General features: G+C 42.4%; 1 protein-coding gene across 3 annotated transcripts in view; it reads left to right on the forward strand.

Annotated features, from left to right (window-relative positions):
- ARHGEF28 (Rho guanine nucleotide exchange factor 28) overlaps window positions 1–24,747 on the forward strand; it is a 127,609-nt gene that overhangs the window by 97,293 nt on the left and 5,569 nt on the right. The window contains exons 32-37 of one of the 3 annotated variants that reach the window (XM_050912739.1): window positions 2,246–2,377; window positions 3,106–3,191; window positions 6,778–6,816; window positions 6,906–6,953; window positions 8,774–9,253; window positions 12,261–12,561. In XM_050912739.1, the coding sequence (XP_050768696.1) occupies window positions 2,246–2,377; window positions 3,106–3,191; window positions 6,778–6,816; window positions 6,906–6,953; window positions 8,774–9,253; window positions 12,261–12,561 (1,086 nt within the window). Of the gene's footprint in view, window positions 1–2,245; window positions 2,378–3,105; window positions 3,192–3,580; window positions 3,618–6,777; window positions 6,817–6,905; window positions 6,954–8,773; window positions 9,254–12,260; window positions 12,562–24,747 lie in introns of those variants that run through there. The other 2 variants (XM_050912741.1, XM_050912742.1) reach the window with 2 other exon arrangements.

Below are 24,747 nucleotides of genomic sequence, written 5' to 3' on the forward strand. Positions count from 1 at the left end.
AAACTGCAGATCATCTTGGCAGATCTGCCAAGAAACACCTGCCAGAATTGCTGTAGGAGCCGTGTTTTTTCTGCATACTGTCTAACAGAGAGATGATAGCTTGTGCTACCTACAGTGCTGTCCTCCAAAGGAAGGAAGGAAATGGTATTTGTGGATACCTTGCCTAGGTGGAAGTTCAGCTAAACTCCTGCTGAACTCAGCTGAAAAGAGGCATGGTAAACTCAGCCAGCATGGGCCATATGCTCTTTGAGAAGGACTACAAGATTTTAGCATCACCTAAATTGAGAGCTGTGGGCTAATAACCACATTTCAACTGATAAAGCAGCGAAGGTTGGTCTCCATCATCATTATGAAGTCAGAGAGCATTTTATTGATAAAACTGATAAAACTTGGGTAGGGAATATAAGTCAGTGATGCACTAGTAAATGTCATTTTAGCTAAAATGGCAGCCTATACTTACACACCTTATTCTGCCCACTTTTGATTTTCACTTTCTCTCATGCTGATGATGTTGCTGATGTCTTGGATTTCAAGACTCTTCAGCACACTGTAAGGAATTTACAGTTGCTTACACTGTAGGTGATTTGTGGGGATCATTTTCCAGAACAGAAATACTAAGTCCTTGAGCTAATAGGAGACTCTATAGGAATAAAGCATTACTCACAGTAGAGAAGGATAGAATTAAGGAGTGCTTAAGCAAATTGGATATATACAAATCCATGAGATGAGACAGGATAAATCCAAGGCTGCTCAGGGAGCTGGCCAATGTCATTGTGAGGCTGCTTTCTGTCATCTTTGAAAGGTCACAGTGATCAGGAGGAGTTCCTGATGACTTGAAGAAGGCAAGCATCACACCCCTCTTCAAGAAGGAATATATAGGGAACTACAAAATAGTTAGCCTCGCTGCCGTCTCTGTGACGGTGGTAGACCAAATCCTCCTGGAAGCCGTTTCCAAGAACCTGAAGGACAAGAAGGTGACTGGGAACAGCCAGCATGGATTCATCAAGGGAAATTGTGTCTGACCAACCTGATGGGTTTTATGATGAGAGGAGAACAGTGCATGTTGTTTACCTTGACATCTACAAGGCCTTCAACACTGTCTGCGCTGGCTATAGTATCCTTACAGCTGAATTGGTGAGATGCAGACTGCGTAACTGGGTGGAAAACTGGCTGGTCTGCTGGGCTGAAAGGATTGTGATCAGTGATACAATGTCCAGCTGGCAACATGTTATTAGGAGATTCCCTTAGGGATAGATCCTGAGACCAATACTATTCAATATATTTCTTAATGAAGTTAACCAAGGGATTGAATACACTCTTAGCAAATTCATGGCTATAACCAAATGAGGTGGGGTCATCAATGTGCTGGAGAGACCTCTACAGATTGGGAAAACAGGCTAAGAGAAACCCCTAGAAGTTCGACAAAGACAAGTGCAAAGTCCTGCATCTGGGATGGAGTAATCCCATGTGTTGGTACAGGCTGGACACTGACTAGATAGAAAATAGCTTTGCAGAAGTGGACCTGGGAGTCCTATGCGACAGCAGGTTGACCATGAGGCAGCAATATGCCCTTGTGGCAAAGGCGGCCAACTTCCTCCCAGGCTGCTGCATTAGGAAGAGCGTTGTGAGCAGGTTGAAGGAGGTGATCCTTCCTCTACTCACCCCTGGTGAGTCCTATCTGGAGTGCCATGACCAGTGCTGGGCTCCCCTGGACATGAGACATTGACAAACTGGAGCAAATCCAGCACCAAGATGACTAGGGGGCTGTTGTCTTGACCAAGATGACATCTGAAGAGAAGCTGGGATAGCTGGTCTGTTCAGTCTTGAGAGAAGGTGGCTTAGTGGGATCTCATTGCTGTCCTCAGCTGCCTAATAGGAGGACACAGAGGAGCCAGATTTTTTGCGGAGGCACATGGTGATAGGACGAGAGGCAACAGGAGCAATTTAGAACACGGGCAATTCCAATTAAATGAAAGGAAAAATTATATACAATGAAGGTGGTAAAAAAACGGAACAGGTTGCCCAGAGAGGCTGTGAAGTCTCCATCTTTGGAGATGTTAAAAGCTTGTCTGTGTAAAGCTCTGAGCAACCCAATTTAGTCTGACCAGCTTTGGGTAGGGCGTTGGACTAGATGACCTCTGAAGGTCCCTTCCAACCTAAATTATTCTGTGATTCTATGTAATTGATTTATGCATCAAGGAGCTATTTAAGGGGCCTCTGTAATTTTGCATATTTTCCTCTCTAGTTGAAAGTCTCCATGTTGCTGTAACAACATCACAAGTGAGTGAAACAGACCGATCACCAGAGGAAAGTATTGAGGAATTAAGTGTGAAGCACAGATTTAGTGCCAATGAAATCTTGGAATCTGTTCCTGGTGGTGAGTAAAATTTGATGCTTTTACATATTCAGAGTGCTAAAATAATTGATACCGGATTGTTTTTTTGGAAAGCTTTCTCAGTCTATGGCAGAATCAATAGAAAATAATGTAATAAAAGTTGTCTTTGGGCAAATGCTCAGATAGTGTAAATTGTCATATAACTTCATTGAAGTAAATGGATGGCTTGCATCCACTGCACCTTTTCCGTAGCACATGCCTGCATTCAGCAATATTGAGTCAGATTTGTGTATCTCCATACGCTTTCTTGTCATTGTTGCTCAGCTCCACAGCAAATCTGTATTGCAGTATACGCCATTTCTGAAGTCAGCCAATTTTTGTCAGAAGGCCTGAAAACCAGGACTGATGTTCCAATAATTTCAGCTGTAAAAGGTAGCATGGATTTCTTGCAACAAAAATGCAAATGAAGTTCTGTAAAAACCACTGCTGCAGAGCATTTTTACTGATATGGCTATACTTATCTTCAAACTTTCATAAGTGAAACACTACTAATTTTTAAGGTGGGAAAACTGGATTGTCCAGTCTGTGCCATCCTGCCTTCCAAATTTGTTTTCCCCCAGCCTAGAATCCATTATGTAACTCCAAATGATGTAAATCTCTATTGTCAGCATCCTGTGAGTAGCTGTAAAAAAGTGTGCCCTTTGTTTCTTTGATGTTTTGATATGCTTTGATACCTTTCTCTTGCATTTTATTGGGGCTTTATTTGTTAGATGCAGAAATAAAAGAAGTTGAAGAATCATCTGCAGTTGATCTCAGCGTTGAAAACGAAACGGCAGGTGCCAGTCTAGAGGATAAGGTATTGTAACTGATTTTTCTTCCTGTGTTGCACATAGCGCTCTGGGCACTGGGAATGTAAATGCTGTCCAAATTTTTATGGGGTATTTAAAGACTGTTCCAAAACACAAAGCATGGGATAGGCACATTTCACCCAAATCCAGATAATTCAATGTAACAGAGGTCACTGCAATTAATAATGAATTTTAAAAAAGCAATCATAAACAATCCAAATGCAGAACAATTTTCTTGCCAGGCTTACAGATTGATGGGTTGTAATAACAGCCACAGTGTTTTTGTACCACTTGTATGGGCCACTTAAGAGCCTGGTTCTCTGCTGTCATCATTCAATACATACATCTCCATGGAGCTGACAATAGTATTCCTTCTACTCCCTCCTCCTGTTCACAGGATGATGAAAGTCTCCTGCAATGACAGAGACCTCAGCTAATGCAAGGAAGACTTACGCATTGGAAGAACTTCATCCTGAGAACAAGCACATAAAATAGGATGGATTGTCTTACACCAGCTTGCTTCAGGATTTTGAATTAAAACAAAATGGAGCAATTAGAGAATAGAAGAGAAACTGCCCATTTTTCGAAGTCCTATAACTCATAAGCAAATCTGGGGAAAAAGCAGAATCAAAAGTCAATTCTGGGCAAAATTAGGAATAGCAAATTTCATGCAGCAGCAGAGTGTTAGAGTAAGAGCATTATGAATTACTGTGTGGAAATACAGTGAACTGTAATTGTGGGGTCGTCAGGTGCAGAAGCAGGATCACAAAAGGAATAAAGGGGAGACACAGGTGTAGAAGACACATGAGTTGAAATGGAGAGCAAAGTTTGCTAGGAAAGGAGATGCTTAGCATTAGCATACTGTCTTTACATCAGATCTGGAAGAGGGCTTGTGTGCATGAAACCTTGCGGGTTTTTTTCTAGCTATTTCCGGAAGACTCTTGCTAATACACTGATCTCCCTATAACCTTGCCTCATGTTCAGCTCTAGGTCATCTTACTTTAACAGACTGCTGTGTTAGAAGGGAGTATGAAGAATGTGTGTGTAAAAAATTGGATGAAAACGAAAGTCCAAGTGAGGGAGCACAGAAGCTAGGTGAGGGGAAATAAAATAGCCTAATAGAGGGGCTCAGACCTAGCCCATTAAAAGTTCCAGTAGCTCCACATGAAAACATTGCCATTGGGGTTATAGAGAACATAGAGCCAGGCTTTTCTCAGAGGTGCACAGCAAGAGGATGAGCGTCCAAGATTACAAGTTGCAGCAAGGGGAATTCTGACTGTATATAAGGAAAAAAATCACCGTGAAGGTGATCAAGCAGGAACAGGTTGTCCAGAGAGATTGTGGGGTCTCCAATCTTGGAATTTTCCTGGATGTGACTGAAGAAGGCCCTGAGCAACCTCATCTAACTTTGCAGCTAGCCCTGCTTTGAGCTGCAGCTGGACTAGAGGAATCTGCAGCAAAGTCTTCCACCCTAAGTTACTGTTCTGGTCTGGCCTATTATTTGGGCAAGACTCATGTCACATCTTACCATGTCAGACTCAGACTTACCAGGAGGTGGCAGAACGAGCAAACAAAACAGGCCGGGCAAGGGCTTTCAAGAGTGGCGGATATTCTGTCTGCCTGCCTGCCTTGGGTCGCTGGGTGTGCAGTCCTGAGGTTGTGGGACGGCAGCACCGGGCTCAGGCCAGCTAGCCTGGGAAACGAAGAGCCAGACAGCCAGAGCAAAAGCCCCTAGCTCGCGGGTTAGATGCTGACCAAGCATCAGAAGGAAGAGCGTTGCCTGTGCAACAAGTGGGGTCCCAAGTGGGCAGCTGGGAGAGGTGATCCCCATCTCGTCCCCCCTGCTCCTGCCTTGTAATCGCATCTCCGGGAGCTTGTCTGAGGCACCATGCACGCAGCCTGCCCTGCGATCTGACCGTCCTCATCTCCACTGCTGCTCATCGCTCTGAACCAAGGTGCTAGGGAAGAGTGGCAGGGAGGTGGCGGTGGCCTGCAGCACAAGTTAAACAGCTGAATATATTGCTTCAGACCTAGCTGGACTTACAGGGCTTGTGCTGAAGCTGTAGCAGTGCAGCTGCAATGCTGCTGTCACCCTGGCTAGCTTGACTAAACCTGCCTTGGGCTCATCCCCCAGCGCTCAAGTGGTGCTGCCGTGAGTGAGGAGACCACAGGTGCTTGGGCTGGCCACTTGTTACCCTGTGGCCATGCCAAAGCGAGCTAAACTTTCAGTCCCCCTGTACATCTCCTTTATTAAATTAAAAAGGGCTTCAAAAACTGAAAGAAACACCACTCTTGTTCAGGATGCAGGCTCTCCTTTGTACACTCGGTCTTCCTCACTCTGCCAGCGTCTCCTTCTCCTCTCTCTCCCTCTTGGCCCTGCTCTTCCTCCTTGCCCGCTGCTCATCGTGGCCACCCAGCAAAGGGAAAGTGGAGCTCCCTTGTCTCAGTCCTTGCGCTGTGCAGGGGCATCCATGCAAAGTCCTCTGCTTCTCACAGCAGATTGGAGCAGTTATGTGGCTCGTGGGCGCAGTGAGAAGCGGAGGAGGAGGTGAAGATGTGGAAGGGGAATGGAGGGAAATAACTGAAGGGAGATAATGAGAGAGAGAGGAGTCAAGGAAATGCCGCAGACGGTGCTCCCTTTCCCCCTAGCTTGTCTGTGTTGAGCTGTGTTTTGGGGCCTGGCCTTTTTCATCTTCATTTTCAGTTATCGCAGCTAAATGGAGCAGCTGCTTTGCTCTCTGTGGTGGAAAATGAGACTCAGTAGAGAACATAGAGAATCAGAGAGAAAGCAAATAGTCCCCAAACTCTCCTCTGCTCCTCTGAAAAAAAGCCGAGAAAAATCATACAGGAAGTCTTTTCAGCGTCGCCTCAGAAGGGATTGTGTTTTATTTCTCCACCGTTTCACCTTATTTTCCTCAGAGGAGCTGTTCTTCATGCTGAAGGGATTATGGGTGGCTTCACCCCATAAATTTAGAAAGATTCTTAGGAAAAGGGAGCAGGGTGGAAAGTGTGAAGTGGCTGAGTCTCGCTGCAGTGGACAATAGTAACCACGTTGGTGCGTTCTGCAACGTATAGCGAGCACGAAGCCTTTGCTCAGTACCTCACAGCACATTTAAGGTGTTTGCTGTAACCCACTAATGTGACTTCTGCTAGCTTCTTGCTACATTAATATCTCTATTTTTGAAGAGTCTTGTGCTGTTTCATCCTACTAAAAGTAATATAAACCCACTGTGCTGTGTATACAGAAGTATGGTTACTGTATTTCAAAACTGTCAAGCAAACAAAGAATGAATGGAAATGTCTTTTCTGTGTAGCATTAGTCACAAGAGGATTAAAATTGTGGATGAAATATTTTTGTTTTCACAGTTGTGCTTAGAATCTCTAGTGATTTCCACGGAAACTCCAGTGTTGATGAATTATTAGTCTTTGTAGGTTATTGCTTCTGTCTTTTTTCACATACCCACAAAAAAGTTTGACTCAGCACTGCATATATTAGGGATACTGTCTCCACTAGTTTAAAAAAAAAAAAATGACCTAGATGATACAATTCTAAAGTTAAAAACTACTTTTTAAACGAACATGTGTTTATTTTAGGGAGGAAGTATGAGTTTCCCAGGATCTACAAGGACAGAGGTGAGTTTATTTAAACCCCAGACAGAATGTAGTAACTATTTAGTTAACAGTGGTCAAACCTTTGAAAATCCTTCTCTTTTATTTTCTAGATTGTACAAGCAATCCAGAACTTAACCCGTCTCTTGTACAGCATACAGGTGACTACTCCACTGCTAACTTTGTAGAGTAATTAGTCTTACTAATGTACTTCTTAAGGTTTGTTTTCATCTTGCCCTACTTTTAGACATTATGTCAGTGGATACCTATCTCTACTAACTGTTGCATAAGTTGTCATATAATATAGTTTTGTTCTACATCAGTAGTAGGTTTCTTTTAAGAACTAAATAATGCTTGCTTGCTTGGAGATCAGTCCCCCTCCCAAAAAAGGATGTGTGTACAGTCCAAAAATCTAGGGGGAAAGTAAAACGATGGCTCTAACAGAACTGATGTTATTTCATGTACAGATTTCTGAAAGTGTAGTTCAAAATATTGAAAAATTTTAGTATTTTGTTTAGAATATTCTCCTGGCTACTAGTAAACAGTGCCTCTGCCACTTAGGTAGCAAACTCAACCCATTGTAGATATTTCAATCTCAATTAATTATTGTGTATATTCTGTAGGGCCTTAGTCTGAAGTATTTGCCTCTTTCATGCAAAGTTTGAATGTTTTAACTTATTTTTTCTTATTTAGATGCAGTTTTATAGTTTTATCTTAAAATGTTTCATTTGAGAATGTTTAATTTTTAGACCCTCTTGACATTAGCATATTTCATAATAATCCTGGAAACTTTGGGCTTAGAGGTTAAGTGGATTGAAGCAATGCAAAAGCAAAATAAAAAGCTTGTAATTCAGGCCAAATTTTTGAAAAATTGAAGACCAGGTAGTTTAGCACCAGAGGGGCAGTAAAGTAAGGCTTGGGATCATGTCTTAATCGTTTAGACCATGAATTGGCAGTATAGGTGCAGAGAAACAAGCAGAGGATTCTGTCCTTGCCCTGTTTATAAATCACTGGAACTGACCCAATACTGGAAGAAGAGCCAAGAAAAGTAGGAATTGCACATTGCATAAAGTTAAAAACTCTTTCTGGAGTGGACAGCATGGGGTAATGGGGCTGTGGGAATTCTCTGGGAATGTCTGCTGAAGTAGATTCCCATGTCAGCTCTTGAAGATAGGCTGTGCAATAAGTGCCTCAGCAGATCTAGGGCTTTCTTACTTTTCTTTCTTCTTAATCCCAGCTATTTATTTTTGTGTTATTGGAGGACATCACAATCTTTAATACAAACGATGTCACAACATCCTTGTGAAGAATGGAATATAGCACTCTCGGTTGTAAGATAAACTATTGAAACATCAAAACGGAAATCATTACTACACTGCAGATTTCTGCTGGCACAGATATCTCAGTCAGGTGCATGTAGCAGTACGGTCCTGATGACATGGCTATGTTAGCAGATGCCTGTAGGACTGACGATAGTAGGACTGCGCTGTTGCAGGTTAGCAAGGAGAGCCTTAGGGTTGGAGTGAGTTGTACTGAAAACAGTACAGTTTTATCTGTACAAGCCACATCAGCGTTAGGAGTACTTTGTTGAGTGTAGCATTCCTAGTGCGTTAATGCCCTCTTTAACCATGAAAAATCATTTTTCCTGTGTGTCTTAACATCCTCTGACAGAACAGGACCCCAGCTGTAACTGAAGTGCATATGCACAGCTGTAACATAAACATATATAATAATACTAAGTGTAAACCAGAAGCCATGTTAAAAGTGCTCAAAATGGTTGAGTGTTTTTAGAAACATCTCTTGGTAAAGGCATGAACACAGGATTTTCTCTACTTGCGTGAGGAATAACCTCCCAAAAAGCATTAAGCACTGATACTACAGGAGATTGAAGCATTTTTGTATAATGGTTCTGTGTGAAAATACAGAAATGGATTAATGCTAATATTTAAACATTTGTGTCTGATTTTGTTGTGGTGTCTAGGCAGCACTAGCTATCCAGGACAGTCACAGAGAGCTCCATAGGTTACTCCTGCAAGAGAATGAGAAGACCGGTCGGGGCCATGGTTCTCGGCTAAATCTCCTTCTGGAACAAGAAAAATACCGGAATCTGGAAAAACAAAGGATGGAGTTGGCCAACATACACAAACTGAAGCAGCAGTTTCAGCAAGAACAGCAGCGGTGGCTGCGTGAATGCGACCAGCGGCAGCGGGAGCAGGAGGCGAGGGAGGGCCGGCTGGGGCAGCGGGAGAGAGAATGCGGGTGCCAGGAGGAGCTGCTGGAGAGGAGCCGACGGGGACTGGCACTGCAGCTGCAGGAGTACCAGCAGAACCTGGAGAGGCTCCAGGAGGGCCAGAAAATGGTGGAGAGAGAAAGAGACAGTGTGAAAATGCAGAAGCAGCTCCTCTGGCACTGGAAGCACAGTGAACAAAGTAGCCTGTTATCATCCACAGGGAGCTATGAGGTGTGTGGTTCCCCGCCGTAATTATATCCCCAACTGCAGACCTAGAGAGTCTTTCCTTGACGAATAGAGTAGTATGTCTGGGTTTGGTTGGTTGGTAATGTAACAGGTGAGCATGTGGGAAGCTGAGGTTCAGGTATATCCAAGGGCTTTGTTTGAACCTCATGCAGTTTAACCAGCGGAAGTGCAAAGTTCCTTCCCCTGGGAAGGAACAACCCCATGCATCAATACATGCTGGGGGCCACCCAGCTGGAAAGCAGCTTTGCAGAAAGGGAGCTGTGGGTCCTGGTGGACACCAAGTTGAACATAAGCCAACAATGTGCCCCGGGCCACAAAGAAGGCTAATGGTCTCCTGGGCTGCGTTAGGCAAAGTATTGCTAGTAGGTCAAGAGAGGTGATCCTTCCCCTCTACTCCAGCCACACCTGGAGCACTGTGTCCAGTTCTGGCTCCCCAGTACAAGAGAGACTTAGAGCTATGGGGGGGGTGGGGAGGGGTGGAGGGGCGGGATGGGTGTCCAGTGAAGGGCCACAAAGATGTTTGAGGGACTGGGGCGTCTCTCCTATGAGGAAAGGCTGAGACTGTTCAGCCTGGAAAAGAAAAGACTCATGGGGGTTCTTATTAATGTATATAAATACCTAAATGGAGGGTGTAAAGAGGATGGAGCCAGGCTCTTTCCAGTGGCATCCAGTGACAGAACCAGAGGCAGTGTGCACAAACAGAAACACAGGAGGTTCCCTCTGAACATCAGGAAACACTTTTTTCCTGTGAGGGTGACTGAGCACTGGCACAGGTTACCCAGGGAGGTTGTGGAGTCTCCATTGTTGGAGATACACAAAAGCTGTCTGAACATGGTCCTGGGCAACTTGCTCTGGGTGGTCCTGCTTGAGCAGAGGGGTGGGACCAGATGACCTCCAGAGGTCCCTTCCAATCTCAACCATTCTGTGATTTTAAGCTGAGTGCCCTACAGAAGCCAAACTCAGACCGATGGGTATTAAATTGAGGAGATGGAAATTGTGAGAATCTGTGTTTTATTCTGCTTTGCTGCTGTGTTTGCAAGATACATTGTGTCTCCTGCCTCTTGTAGGAGAGCTAAATTATTGTAATGCTTGAGGCATATAAAGTTTTTAGTGAAGTCTTTGGTTGCTGTCCTTGTTCCTGGACAACAGCACTGTCTCCAGTGAGGAAAAGTGGCTGCTCCAGGAGTGTGAAACGCCAGGTTCCTGTGAACCCCACATGTCAGGCCCTGCTGTCCTGTTCCCCTGAAACAAGCAGCCCCTTAGGGGAAGAGGTTGATGTGTGGCTCCATCCCTCACAGTATAATTCCTTGGAGATGATCATTATTAGGGGATGCAATTTAAAGTAGCTCTGAAGCTGTTTAAGCATTTAATACTAAAAATGATTAAGTTTTTGTTGAGGGTGAAGGATAGAGGCTGACTCTGAACTTAACTGTCTGGGTGCTTACCTGCCAGGTGGACCTGGCTTGTAGTCCCTGCCTCAGTGGGTATGGTCTTGATTTCCATTACTGTTCTCTAAAGCACCTGAAAATTAAAGCATTTTGCTTGGCTTTTGCATATATTGAAAGCTCACTGACCCAAACAGCTTTTTTTTTTTCCCCCAGGTTTTCGTTTCACAAGAAAATCTGTAGAGCCTTTCTTCAGGCCATCACCTCCCTAGTTTTTCAGCTGGCAACTGACCCATAACTGGCAGTGACCATTCAGCGCCTAAGCTTGTGCCTGCCTGAGGGGGTGAAGGATTGGCCTCTGACCTCCCCCTTTTCATCCAGCTTTTGTGAACACCGTGCAAACATGACTTATCCGTATATGCTTGCCCAGCCTAAACAATGAAGGCACTTCTTACTAATATAGCTTGCGGTACAGTTTTGACTTGTTTGGCAGTGCTTAAGAAGTGGATGATAAAACCAAAACTGAACTTGCCCGTCAGCTTTAATAGATGGGACTTCTGAAATCTTTTGAGGAGAGGAAGTTGAGGGACGTTAGCCCGATGCAGGGATGGCCAGGATCGCACAGACGGAGAGGCAAAATGATGAAATGCTGAGTGTCAGAGAGTAGTAGTTCTTAATCTAATATTAATGTGTAAGACTACTTGTATTTTTATTTCAAGTAAACTACATGGCTTTGGATGCATTCCAGGCCTTGGGATCATCTTTGTCCTGTGTTTTCCAGTACCATACTCCTTGCAGCAGCAGAGCTGGCTGAGTGGTTGCCAGTCAGCCAGTATTCCCAGCCCAGTGTTTTTGCCATTACACTGAACCTAACTAGTTTTGGATGGCCAAACATTGCAGTAACTCACACTGCTACTCCGGCTTTTTTGTGAGCTTGGCCTTGATAAACACCTGCAGGCAGTGAGTCTTTGCAAGAGTTGCATTTTCAGCCCCTGGGAGCCATGGCTGCTTGCTGAATGCTGTTTGCCATCCCTGGTTTGACTGCTGCAGTCCTGTTCTCTATGATTACCTGTCTACGTGAGGTACAGTGTTTTTTTTGGATTGCAGTGTACACAGATTTACATATGTGAAGTGGTACCTCGTTGAGCCATGGGGCACAATATTAACCCCCTGAAAGGAGTCAGCAGAGCTCAGTGCATCCCAGGTAGTGGCCCTTTGTTATTTGCTATTTTGCAATTATTACTGAGTTTTCCTGTGTTTTGAGGGGAGCTAAGGCAAAATGTACTGGGTTATCGCTGTATATTCCTGAATGCACATCCAATTTAACATGTTTTGAGGTTAACTTCTGGGAAATTAGGTGACTATTTGCTATGAATCCCCATTCTGTCTGGCAGTTAATTTTATGTATCCTAATGTAAGGATTCTTCAGGACAATGCTCATAGTCATATGGTTTAGTTTTAGGTAGTGCTGCAAGGAGCAGGGAGTTGGAGTCGATGATCCTTATGGGTCCTTTCCAACTCGAGATATTCTGTGATTCTATGATTCTGGTGCTGGACAAAGGTGAAAATGCTGTTATCTTTTTTTTTTCCTCCCCCCCCTTCTGCAGATAATGGGACATAATCAATCGGACAGCTTACATGGCGAAAATACATACTACTTAAATGAAGCTGTAGTGTGTGTGTCTCTAAGCAGTCTCAACAGATCAGATTCTTCTCTTGTTTATGAGGATGGTGTGTATGGGCTGAACATCTCAAATTCTGATATAGCAAGGACTAGTGAAAATCAGGTGGACCTCAAAATGGACACTTCTTGTCAGCCAACGTTAACGAGTGCACTGTGGAAATCCACTGGTCCTTACCAGCAGATGTCTTTTTCCTGCAAAAGCAACAAAGATGCCTTTAATAATGGTAATTAACACTTTATTTAATTAACAAGTAGTATGGGCAGTTTGCCACCTCTCAGAATGAATAGTCCTAGGAACAGACAGCTTGGTAGCGGTGGAAGCAATAGATTTTGCTAAAACAATTGCATGCCACTTCGCAAGCTTGTTGAGGGTAGGTGAGAAAATGAGCAGAACAGAAATACAGAAAACTTTTGGAAAAAACCCACAAAACCTCTGTTTGTGTCTGCATAACAGTACTCAGAAAGTTGTTCTCTCCAAATCCTTTCCCAGTGCTTTTTGACTTGGTTTTTTTTGCAAGCTGAAGTCACTCTTGCTGTTTCAAGTGCATTTTATTGGCTGTTTTAGAACCTATGTGCATTACTTGATGATTTCTAGTTAGAATAGCTTTTGATTTACCATCTTAAAATGATAATCAATCGTCAAACACTCTCTTCTTTCTTCATTGAGAATGAAATGAAAATATCTTGAAAGACCCTGTAGTTGTGGAAAGAAAATTACATCAAGTCTAAGGGATAATATAATCTTTGACAATAAGTTTCCACATGAGAAAAAATAGCTCTTACAAGAATAAAGAAAGGTAATGCAGTATTTTACCAGAACCACCAAAGATATGTAGATTGCATGGCAGTTATTGATGGTGGCTACCAAAATGAGTGGAAGAGGCCACCTATCTGAGCACTGCATTGCACTGAAAATTCCCTGAAAGTGTTAAAAACACACTAATGAGAAACTCTAAACTATCTGGGTTTTATTTCTCATGTTGCACAATGCTAGTTTTGATCTGACTTGGTCTCTTCATTCTTTCATTATTGTGAGAGTTGTAGAGCAGCATGTAAAAACACAACAGCTGAAAGTCTTAGGGGACAATGGTGCGCTTTTGTTGTAATAGATTAAGTAATCTGGTGGGGTTTTCCTGCACAGTTGTGAAATTCAGGTGAGATATGGCAAGTCAACAGTGCAGCAGTGCCCGAGCTCCCATTTTTCTGCAGCTGGCAGTGCAGGATGACTTCTGTCCTCACACCAGCTGCATGCAGGTCAGGTCACAGAAAGACCAGTGGGCAGCAGGATCAGAAGCTGAAAACATACACAGGTACAATGGTTTTTAATTGTCGTAGGTCAAATCTTGAAGTTGTTCCAATAAAAAAGTCCTTGATGAAGGAACTTGCTCCTTAGTACTCCTTGTAATGTATTAAGCAGGCATCCACTACAGCCTCACTAGTCCTTGGTACATGGATTGCCAAAATAGCATTTTATAATCAAAGGTAGGGCAGGCTAGTCTCATCACGACAATCAGCAAACCAAGCTGATTAGTAAAAGAGATTAATATTTCTAAAAATGCCTAAATAATTAGCCTGGTGAAACTTGTTCTAGTTTGACTGAAGTTGTCGTTTTAGTAATAGGTTAGCTAAGCTAGTGCAAATTTGAAAAGGAACACATATGTGGGTTTAAACCTCTCAAAAGTGGATTAGCTTGCACTGGCAAATGTTCAGATGCAAGCTAACCAGGATACTTTCTATTGAGCCCACATGAGAGCGTCTGGTTTAATTAAACTGGCTTGTACCAGTTTAATTGCACTGATTCTAAGATAAGCTGGTGGAGCTTCTGTATGTAAAGATGCCCTTCACCTACAATGGGCCAGCTTTGTGTTCAGCTGCTGTCACTGCATCTTATGTAGACATCCTGGTCTTGCCCTGGTAACAGGGCACCAGTGCAGGCCCAGCAGCTTGGGGACCAGCACTGGCTACAAAGCCTGCCCAAGAGGTAGATTAACAGGCTGGTATAAGTCTCCGGCTAAGTCATGTCCGTAAAACCTACAGTTACTGCCTTGATTGAGTCACAGGGCACCTTTGGCAAAGCAGTGCAGCAAATCCTTGCAGCATCCTGATGGTGCAGATGGTGCTGTGAAGCCCTCTGGTGTGTTGCTAGAGCAGGCAGGGCTGGGAGTCTCCCCCCAGAGAGATGTGCCATCACATTCCACAGTCACATTTGTGATTTGGAAGGTGAGAAGTATTTTATGCTCTGATTGTGCCGTGCATGAGTCTGCACGATTCAGACTTGCTTCTGTCATGCATCAGGAGCCACCGTATGGGGAGCCGGGGAATGAGAAGAACGCTAAACTTCCCCCTGAAAGACAGATGGCATCCGAAGCCCCAGCAAATGGCTCTACACATGGAAATTAAGTAAATCACTTGTTCCTAAGCAATGTGAATCAAGCTGAGCAGTACGAACATTTCATACAAGGAAGCTGATTTCCTTTTTGTTGGTTTTTTTTGGCTGTGCTTTTTCCCAGAGAGCTTAGCAGAGTTTAAGAAGATCTCTGACCTTGTGCCTCCATTTCCTGACACCACTGCAGGATATAGTCAGTTCCAATCACTGTGAAGGAAAACCAACAGAGATGCAATGAGAGAAAGACTAGAAAGAATTTGAAAGTTAGATGAAACTTTTAGTATTTTCATGTGGATGAATGTTTCATGACATTTTCCTGCATTTTTCAACCAGCGCTATGTATAAAGTCTCATAATCATCTTTCAAAAAACATTGCTAAATAATAAGTCAAAATAGAACAAAGAAACAAACACTGAGTATGGTTTACGGGTAATAGCCACGTACCAGATATATGCATGGTCGTATCTTGCATATAGTAAGTTTCGTGTGTACACAAAAGGAAATTCTTGGTTTTGATTAATTTTCCTAGAATTCTTAGGCATCCTGTAAGAAGTCTGGTCTATCACAAAAACCTTAAATTATTTAATGAGAAGCACCACCTGAACATGTTGCCAAGGAGTTAATCACGCTGCATTCTACCATATGTTAAGTACTATGCAATTTAACTTCATAAATATACTCAAATGGAAATGGCTACATTCCTCTAGTGCATAATTTTCCATTCATATTTTCTAAGGTAAGACATATGTCTCTTCACATAGCTAGCATCATGATTATATATCATTGTTTTCTGTGTATGGGAGGGAACTTTAGTAAAGACCTTGGGGCAAGTTCCCACAAAGCTGAAACTGGCACAAGTACACTCACTAGAAAAGGTGTGTCAGTCAACAGGAGGAAAATATGATTGAAAGAAAAATGTGTTAGTGCTTTGCACTAATGGTTATGAAATTATCTGCATGAAAGAAGACAAGTACTTTGACTAATTAGGAATCAGGGGAAGTATAGGTTTTGTCAGACTAGACTGAGAATTGAATAAATTACTCTTGCATTTAATTGACATGTCAGGTTAACTAGCCGAAGTGATGCCTAAGGATTTACCTATGGATTCACCTCTTTGATTTCAGGAATCAGTGCAATTTTAATTCTTTTAAGCTTTGAAGTGAACGGCATTGTTCGCTGGTACTGCCTTTCATTTTTTTTATTCAGATGTTGTAGCTACAGGAATAGAGTTGAAAAGTGATAGATCTGGAAAACTGCACTGAAACTTGATTGTGGGAGGTTTTTTCCCCCAGACATTTGCAGTATTAGCATGAAGGCTCTTTATACATGATGTAGTGAAAAATATAGTTTAAATCTTTATGGGGAACATAGAAAAACCTGTGATCTCCGTAAACAGCCAAATGCAAAACCAGGGAGCAAAAATAGGGCTCTATTTGACTAATGTGATTTTAATCTTTTTTAAAAGACAGAAATTTGTACGTATATGCATATAAGCAAATGAGATAGTTTGATTTTGGCAAAATAATCCACTTATAGTGGTTTTCATCAAAGAAAGTGGTTTCTAGAGATGTAAAATATTTAATTTTCACTAGAAAAAGCAAGAACCCCAGAAACAATGTGTAGTATGCTATAACTCCATTTTTTTTCCTTATTCTTTATAAGAAATTCCCTTCCTATTCCTTAAGGCAGATTGTTCTAATGGTGATTGCTGTATTGAACCTGTTCTTAAAACTGTAGATCAGATTCATTTGTTTTAGTTTCCCATTGGTAATTGAGATGAGGTTGAGAACAACATGTTATTTTTTGGCTACCTTAACATTGGTTATGGCCTAATGACATTGTATAAAAGTACCTGCATATGTTTGCATCAGGGAGGTTGAGGATGGTGCTGTATGGGCCTGGCTCTTTTCTCCTATTTGTGTAAGATGAATTTGTTGCAATCAGATTAAGTATACAATGTAAAGCTGATGCAAGTGTGATAAAAACCAGGTGATATATGCTTTACACTACAGTGTTAAAAAGCCATCTGAAGTCGTACAAGCTGTTTCCCGTGGTTCCAAGTCAGCACAGGATTTTGGCAAGGGGCGAAGCTCAGTAACTCAGGGCCTTATTCAAATAAGCATAGCTACTGCTGCCAGCACTGGAGGTGGTTAATGGGATCCCGTATTAAGGACTTTGTTGAATAAGATCACTTTCATCGCTTGGAACCTGTTAAATAATGACTAGCTCCCACAAAAAAAGTCATCACAGTTCTGCATATGTGACCATTGTGAGTTAATTTCTGTACTGTTGCTGCTGTATGAACTCGTTCTGAGTACATCTGACCCGCTTGTCTTCTGAGCTGGAACATAATTGTGCCCCATACAGCACACACTTTACACATCTCCTGTTTAAACAGCATCCTTCGTACCCAATGGCAAGCCAACCCCTTTCCACCTGCAGAATGGCATGTCAAGATGCTTTTCTGCCTAGTTAGAGTTTTTCTGGTGTGTTTCACAATATTTTTAATAGTGGCATTTTTTCACTTTTTGCCCTGCACAGTGAGCAAATTCTTTCTGTTCTTTCACTTGAGAAGAGGGAAGGAGGGAAATCTTTCAAAAGTAAAGCATGACATGACTGTGGAGCTCCTGGTTTGTCAGGGAGCCTCCTAAGCAGATGTGATATTATGAGCTACCTTAAACTTTTTGTCTTTTTTAATTGAGTAGATGCCAAATCGAGAACATGCAATTAATTCCAAATTGCCCTTTCTGTGTTCAACATATCCCTTCTACTCTTAGCATGGATGGCTGCATAGGTGAGCACAGAGCCCATTCAGTGCTCAACGTATGTTATAATGAGAATAAAACGAAATGGAAGGATATAAGAATATGAAGTTGAGTAACATCAGCACCTGCATCTCCCAAGTTCAAAATCTCATTGATTTGTTTGAACAAGTAAGATCTTGCTCTTAACTCGTCAACAGATAACAGCAAATTTGCCTCCTTTCCATACCACAGAACACCGAGTTTTGTGCTCTGCCATAAGACATCAGTGTCTGTGGGATACTTGGTGGAAGTGAATCACAGGGGAAGTATTTTTTTCCTCTTGGGAATAGCACTGCCATTTGTTTAAAGCAGATGGCAAAAGGGATTAAATCACATGGCAGTGTGATACCAAAGTGAAAAATATGTCATTATATGTCATCTGCAATTCGTATATTTCAAGTAACACTTGCTTTTCAGCTCTGCAGCGCTACGGTTTTGTAGTTGTGTTACTAATTTTCTCATCTCAAAATACTTTTTCTCATTTCTGAACATAACCACAGTAGATGCAGCAGTATTACATAACCTTTTAATTAAGGCAGTTAATGATGTTCTGGTTTTATTTTGTATGCTAATGTAAGTACAGAATTTCCTGTGTAATGCCTGTCTGATTTTATTCTTTCTAATATCTTCTCATTTAGACCTCATTCATTAGGAGGGAAGTTTAAAATAGTGCACATCCTTAAGGTGATGAATGGAGTGAAGAGATTGTCCATCCCAGTCTTTTGAGGTACCACTGGTGTTGGTGTAAACCTACACACCATACTCAGGGTTTCATTGCCTGCAGACTTCAACAACAACAACAGGATGATGGCCAAATCTTTCTAATTTTCCTCATATTTACAGTTCCAGCAACTTCAGTGCAGTGGTTTTTGAAGTCAGTGGAATTACTGGCATCAATGAAACTGGAATGATTTGGATCATATCTCTTACACGCAGATTTATTCTTTACTTAGGTAAGGTTGTTCCAATAGATACGGGTTTCAGGGAAGCAGAAGGAGGGAAAGGAGCACGTTTCGAAGCAGAAGACCCTGGGCAGGGGGTGTTTTGCCAGGCAACTGGTTTGTAGTGAAGCAGCTCCAGCTCAGGGTTGTGCAGAGCTGTGACTCTGGCAGCAAGTCTGGAGGGAAAGAGGTGGTCTCTCAGGAAAAGCAGTCACAAAACGAGAGTCTTGCTAATTGTTGTTTGATGTCAGGAAGATACCTTGGGAGGTCCATGTTTTCCTCAGGTAATGTGATCTGTGGGTGGAGACCTGGTTGCGTGCCCTGCTTTAGTACATTAAAATTGTTTTGTATACGTTTTGTAATGGAGTTAGAGCCTGAAATAGATGCACAAGTATGAATAAATAATGCATCCTAATGGCTGGGAGAAGCTCTTTATGGATGATCAAATTTTGCAAGATACTGAGTATGCAAACACACCCTGTAAAATCATGTAGCTGAATCACCAAGTGTATCTGTCTGGCTTATTTTGAAAAGTACAATCTCATTTTAATTATTTAGTATAATACTTTACATATTCCAGGAAATGGCCTGTAGCATGTTGTGTAAAAGTAATGAAGTCTTAGTAAGATGAAACCTCCTCAGCAGCATCTGCTGTTAAATATTTATTGAGAAACTGGGGAAGATTGTCTGTCTGTCTTTTACTGGCATTCATCACAGGAGCACCCGATTGCCTTCCACATAAATTATATTGGCCGTAGCCAAACAGCTAGAGGAGATTTCATGGAGTATCTTGTTCTGCCTCCCCAGATGCTATAGAAAACTTTCCTTTGGGTGTAAATTTTTGGTGGGGCAGTAGAGGGGAGGAGCCTTGGTGCTGGTATGGAAGTTGTTTTTAGTTTAATCAAATAGGAAGACTTCCAACAGTCACTTGCCAAGATTCCTTGAGTGTCCCTTGGAAGTTTGGTCTAGAGCTGGAACATAAATGATACAAAAATAAATGTAATTTGGCTGTATTTATTTAGAGTTTGCCATAGAAAAATCAAAAGAACCCGTGTGCCTTTAAAACTCATGGAATATATTGCACGTTAAAGAATACGTGACAGACAGGGAAACTAGTATATTTGGCAAGGATGAAAAGAGATTTTTTTTTTTTCTTTTTTTAATTGAGGTTGAGGATTGCAGGATAGTTGTTGCTGACAGCAAGAACTGCAGAGAAGCTGTCTCCTGTGCAGAGAAACTTGCCATTACAGCACAGCGGCAACGGGAAGGGATGAAGGTCTAAGAAAGGCTCTGTGTTAAACAGGCAGTTTTGAACTGAAAGTGAAAATGAATGCAGGATGCTGGTTTAAAACATAGCATCACTTTTTTTCTGCTGTGGGGAAATGACTCACTCTCTGGAGTGGTGGGATGGGACCGGTACAGAGCTGCAGCACATGAAGCGAGGGGGTGGGAAGGCACCTGAGGGAGTTGCACCAAAGCAGAGCCAGGGTCTACAGAGGCACAGCTGCAGGGCTAGAGATGAAGACAACTTGTAGTAAAGGCAAGGTAGAAGGAGGTGGTGATGAATTTGGTCTTAAGGGTAAGACAAGTGTTGCCCATAGCGGAGAGAAGTGGGAGCAGGAGAAAGGAAAGTGGATCCAAGTATGTTCTGCGCACTCAAGGAAAGCACTTGGCTGAAGGGGTGAAGGCACATTCTTATTTGATAATTGTGGTTTTTTTCTGGCTTTGATGCACAGTTTTCCCTTTAGCTTTTATGCAAACTGTTTTCACAGCAGTTATATGTTCACAGAGCATTTAGCAAACGATTAAAAAGGGCACCCATTTCAAAATACTCGATCACACCCTAAAACTTCCTATGCTTATGATGCAAAACTTGGGGAATGTGCAACTTTTCCATTTTTGCTGTTTTTTTCAATGTCTGCAAGAATAAAACATCAGTGCATATACTTCCTGCCAGCCTGGCTAAAAATGGATAAAAAATGGCTGTGCTAATACTCAAACTGCAGTCAAAAATTAGCAACTATTTCCCTGTGTTTTGAGCTCAGGGGAGAACATGTATCTCTGTGACTCTCAGATGCTCACTCTTATAGTAATGCCCATATTTTTTCTTGCATTAATCAACAAGCAGCAGCTTCTGTTAAAGGGTAAGATTAGCACGTAATTGATTTGAAACAGGTGCTTTGCCTTATTTTTTGCTTCTGCAGCAATTCTGTATATTGGCTTAGTATTCCTCTGCTGCTGACTTTGAGTTTTGATTGTCAGCTTTTATGAGTAAGAAGTGATGGATCTGGTCTGTTGTTGGGAAACTACCATATAAAACTAAGGTGCTTAGGAGGAGACTTGAGAATGTTTTATAAATGACCTCCCCCTTTCGGCTTTTGTAACGGTTGTGCCCTTCTGCTAGTCAAAAAAAGTTTGCCAAAGTCCAGAGCATGCTCATTTGTGTTGCACCTGAAAGACTGGCCAAAAGCTGGGGACTAAACTGATTGTTTGCCAAGGTCTTTGATTTAATGTTTATTTCAAAGCAAAACTGTAGTTTAAAAAAAAAACCCCAAAACCATCCATAAAATATGAAGCAAAGTTAATCAGCACAGTAATGTCTGTCTGTGGTAACAGAGAGCTCAAAGAATAGTTTTGATGTGTAAATGTCCCCTTTTGTTTCAAAGGGAGTGAATTCATGTGCCAGAGACACTGTTTTTTCATGGTTAATGCTAGCTGTTTCTCTCTTCGGGAGGGAAGGAGAGGAAGTTTCACTGCAGTGCTTTACCTGCGGGGTGCAAATTGGGACGGTGGGCAAGGGAGATGCGGGGGTGTGCTGGCTGGTGGCAGAAAGGGGACCTGGTTTCATCATCTGCCGAGTCTTTGGAAACACTGTTTGGACCTGTAACTTTATGGGATTTCCGTTTCTCCAGCAAACATTCGAGCGGGAGCGTTACCCACTGACCGCAGTTTGTTTTGACTTCAGTCTGCTGGCCAAATGTCTTCTCTAGATTATGGGCTGGGGGGAAACAGTTGCAGCCCACTTCAGATACACCCACATTAGACACCCGAAAGAAGAGGCTGCAGGAGTTTCCCTGTGCTTCCCTGGTGGTGTTGTCAGCAGACAGACGAGTCACCCCTGCCCCTGGAGAGGTGCCCTGTGTGGGCGCGCTGCTGCGCTTGGGTGGAGCAGTGGCCCTGCGCCGGCAGCTGGTCACGTTCCTTGTGATCTTTTGTAGGAAGGGTGTTCTTGGGGTTTTATGGTTATTTTCTCTGGATCATTTGAGTGCAGCTGTGTTTAATGAGCTGGAAAAGAAGTAGGTCAATAAAACATGTGTTCGTTGTTAGCAGAATACCTGTTGGACCATGTGTGTGTCTGTAATTGACCATCTAAAGCTTCAAAGCTTAACACAAAGACAATTTAATAGGGAATTCATACCTAAATAAATTAATATTAAGCAGAAGCAGACAGCTGGCAGGCAGTGTGCCCTGCCAAGGTGAGACTGTGGGTATTTAATGCACAGACAAGTTGTGATTTCAAGTCAGACCTATTTTTAAGTCTCTCTTATTGATACGCATTAAAAAACAGCATGCCAAAAATAGTTTAGAAGCCGTATGCTTTAAAGCCAACACAACTGATAACATAGCCATGTAAATAAGTTAAAATTTTAAATTATTTCAACCTAGGGGCATGCTATGAACTTGATGTTAAAGTTGTATCGCTGGCAGTGTCTGAGCTTGAGATGTTTTTAAAATCTTTTCTTTGATAACACCAGTGTTAGAAATAGTGTGTTTACTAGGCTTTAATAAAAGAAAAGACGGCTGCATCATCACATGACTCCAAAACCTGGAGCTTTAAGACAAGTATAAAATAAATGAGTTGGAACCATTATGGAGCTTTATGATAAAGCAGTTTCGGTGGAAAAAATGTAAATTTTGTCTTAGCCAAGAATTTGGTCCAAATTCTCTAGACCAAACTTCTCTAAAGAATTATGAGGCAAAACCTGAAAACTGAATTGCATTGTTTTACCTAAGCCGACAACTAAACAAAGAACAGAAACGTGCAGAATAATGGCATTTCTAGTAATTTTACTGTGATCAAAAATCCAAAGTACAGACATGAAGAAGAGTTATGTTGCAGACCTTATTCATCATAGACTTTGAATTCTTTCTGTTCTCTGTCTTTGAACAAAAAAATGTACCAAAAGCTGATGAGACTAATGTAGGATCTATTACGATCTAATTGCTCATCTGCTTTTTGTGAAAAGACCTCTTACTCATGAAGGTGCTTGTTTGCCTAAGAAATGCAGCTGCTGCTTTTTCACAGGGTTGGGCTGGTTAAAAGTAAATAGCAGCGTTAAAATTCTGAGATTGATTTCCTGCCTTATTCAGTCAGCTGGGAAGCGGATTAGGCTCCTCTTTCCTTGGTAGCTTCAGGGTCAAAATATTTTCCCCAGTGTTTTTTGAGACCTGGTACCAGATTCACTTCCCGCTGTGAAATCAGATTTATTGAGGTGCAAAGGCCCGTTTTCTCGATGGTATTTGAGATCTTGACTCCCAGTGAAACTGCTGGGAATTGTCCTCAGATCCTCAAAGCTTATAGGCTTTAACTGGTTTCTGTATGAAGCGGTCTGAACCCATGCGGCAGTTCCGTCCTGGCTGTTGCAGGGTGAAGGGCTGCGCTGCCCTGGCAGGTCCGGTCTGCCGAGCGGTGTTCCCTTTCTCCCACCGACCATCAGCTCCATAAACAAGTGATCCCGCGGTATGGAAAATCCATCACAAATTGGGAAAGTCTTAGTAGGCACTAAAAAAAGCAATCAAAACCGATTGTAGCGCCTTTCCTCAGGGGGAAAGAGAGAGAGGCTGAGGTGCCTGGAGTTCCCTGGGAAATCCTCTGTTGCTAATGAGTCTGCATGGAAATCACTGGGAGCATCTTTAGAGACAAAGAGGTGCTGTGAGATTTGCCGGTGGGGACTTTCAGTGGAGCTCATGGGAGTTAGGCTGCCGTTTGCTATTGAACTGTAATGGCAAATGAGAGCCTGTTACCCTTGAATTCCTTTGAATATCCCAGACCCGGTACACTTAGCACTGGTTTTTAGGTGTCTGCTTGTGCTTTGCATTATGCATGACTGCCAGTCGGGGGATTAAATACAGCAGCTCTGCCATTTCAAATAGCTTTGGCCTGAAGTTGATGTGTCAGCTGTCAGTCCAGATGAACTTGGTATAAAAATTGGTACCAGTTATTATAAATAAATCGTAAAACCAAAACCTAACTCTCTATATTATTTTCAGAGGAGTAATGGTTTTGAGAATCTTTAACATATTTGTTGCTAAAAGTGGCATAAATGTCTCTTCATTTAATGCAATTTTATTTTGTAAAGAAGGCCAACAGGTGACACACATCTCTGAAAGTCACAGCAAGCTAATTCAGTGTATATATGAAGTTTCTGCAAAATCTGTGTGGTGAGTTCCCCCCAAACCTCCCCTCCTTTTTTTTTTTTTTTTTTTTAAAAAACAGCTGGGAAGGAAAAAACCCCAAGTATCCAACCCTGCCTGACCTCAGAGCTGACCCAGCTTTGAGGAGGAGTTTGAACCAGAGGCCTCCTAAGATCCCTTCCAACTTGAATTATCCTGTGATGCTGTGACATTAGGATCAGAGCTGCAGGAGAAAAACTGAGGGCTTTCTATTAAAAAAACAAGAGACTTGAGAGGGTTTTTTTGCCGGGAGTGTTTCGTAGTGGCTTGATAATGTCTTCCTATCCTTCCCATAATCATCACTGTGGGGGCTCCAGGCTTACCTGAAGAGCTCTGATCCTCGGGGGAGAGAGAAGAGGGGTGAAGGAGAAAATCCGTGGCATTTATTTGATGTGGAAGTGCTTACATCCTATGACAACAGACAGAAGGTGAGAATCAGTGTGACTAATGAGTTGTTTACTTGGCTCTTGTATCTCCGCCGCTCCCCTTCCCCCCCCCCCCCCCCCGGGCTAGAAGCATAGGCTGTATTTGTTTTGGTATGTATTGATCTCAGATTCCTGTAAATGCCATTGCTTTGTCCTTCACCTTCCGAGCAGTTTATGCGATGCCACTAATCCTGTCTCTTAGTGCTATAGGAAGGGTAGGGTATGGTAGTTAGGATGCAGAATGCCACTTTTTTTCCTTTCCTGTACAACACGACCATGTTTTTAGCCAGGAGCTGTCCTTTGGAGACCTGAGGTCCCCTTAAAAACTCCTATGAAAGCTGGCCCCATGCGCTGCAGGCCTGCAGTCTACCGTTATTGTAATATTTAGGTTGCCTAGAAA

Source organism: Gymnogyps californianus, chromosome Z, assembly GCF_018139145.2.
Source record: "Gymnogyps californianus isolate 813 chromosome Z, ASM1813914v2, whole genome shotgun sequence".
Lineage (NCBI taxonomy): Eukaryota > Metazoa > Chordata > Aves > Accipitriformes > Cathartidae > Gymnogyps > Gymnogyps californianus.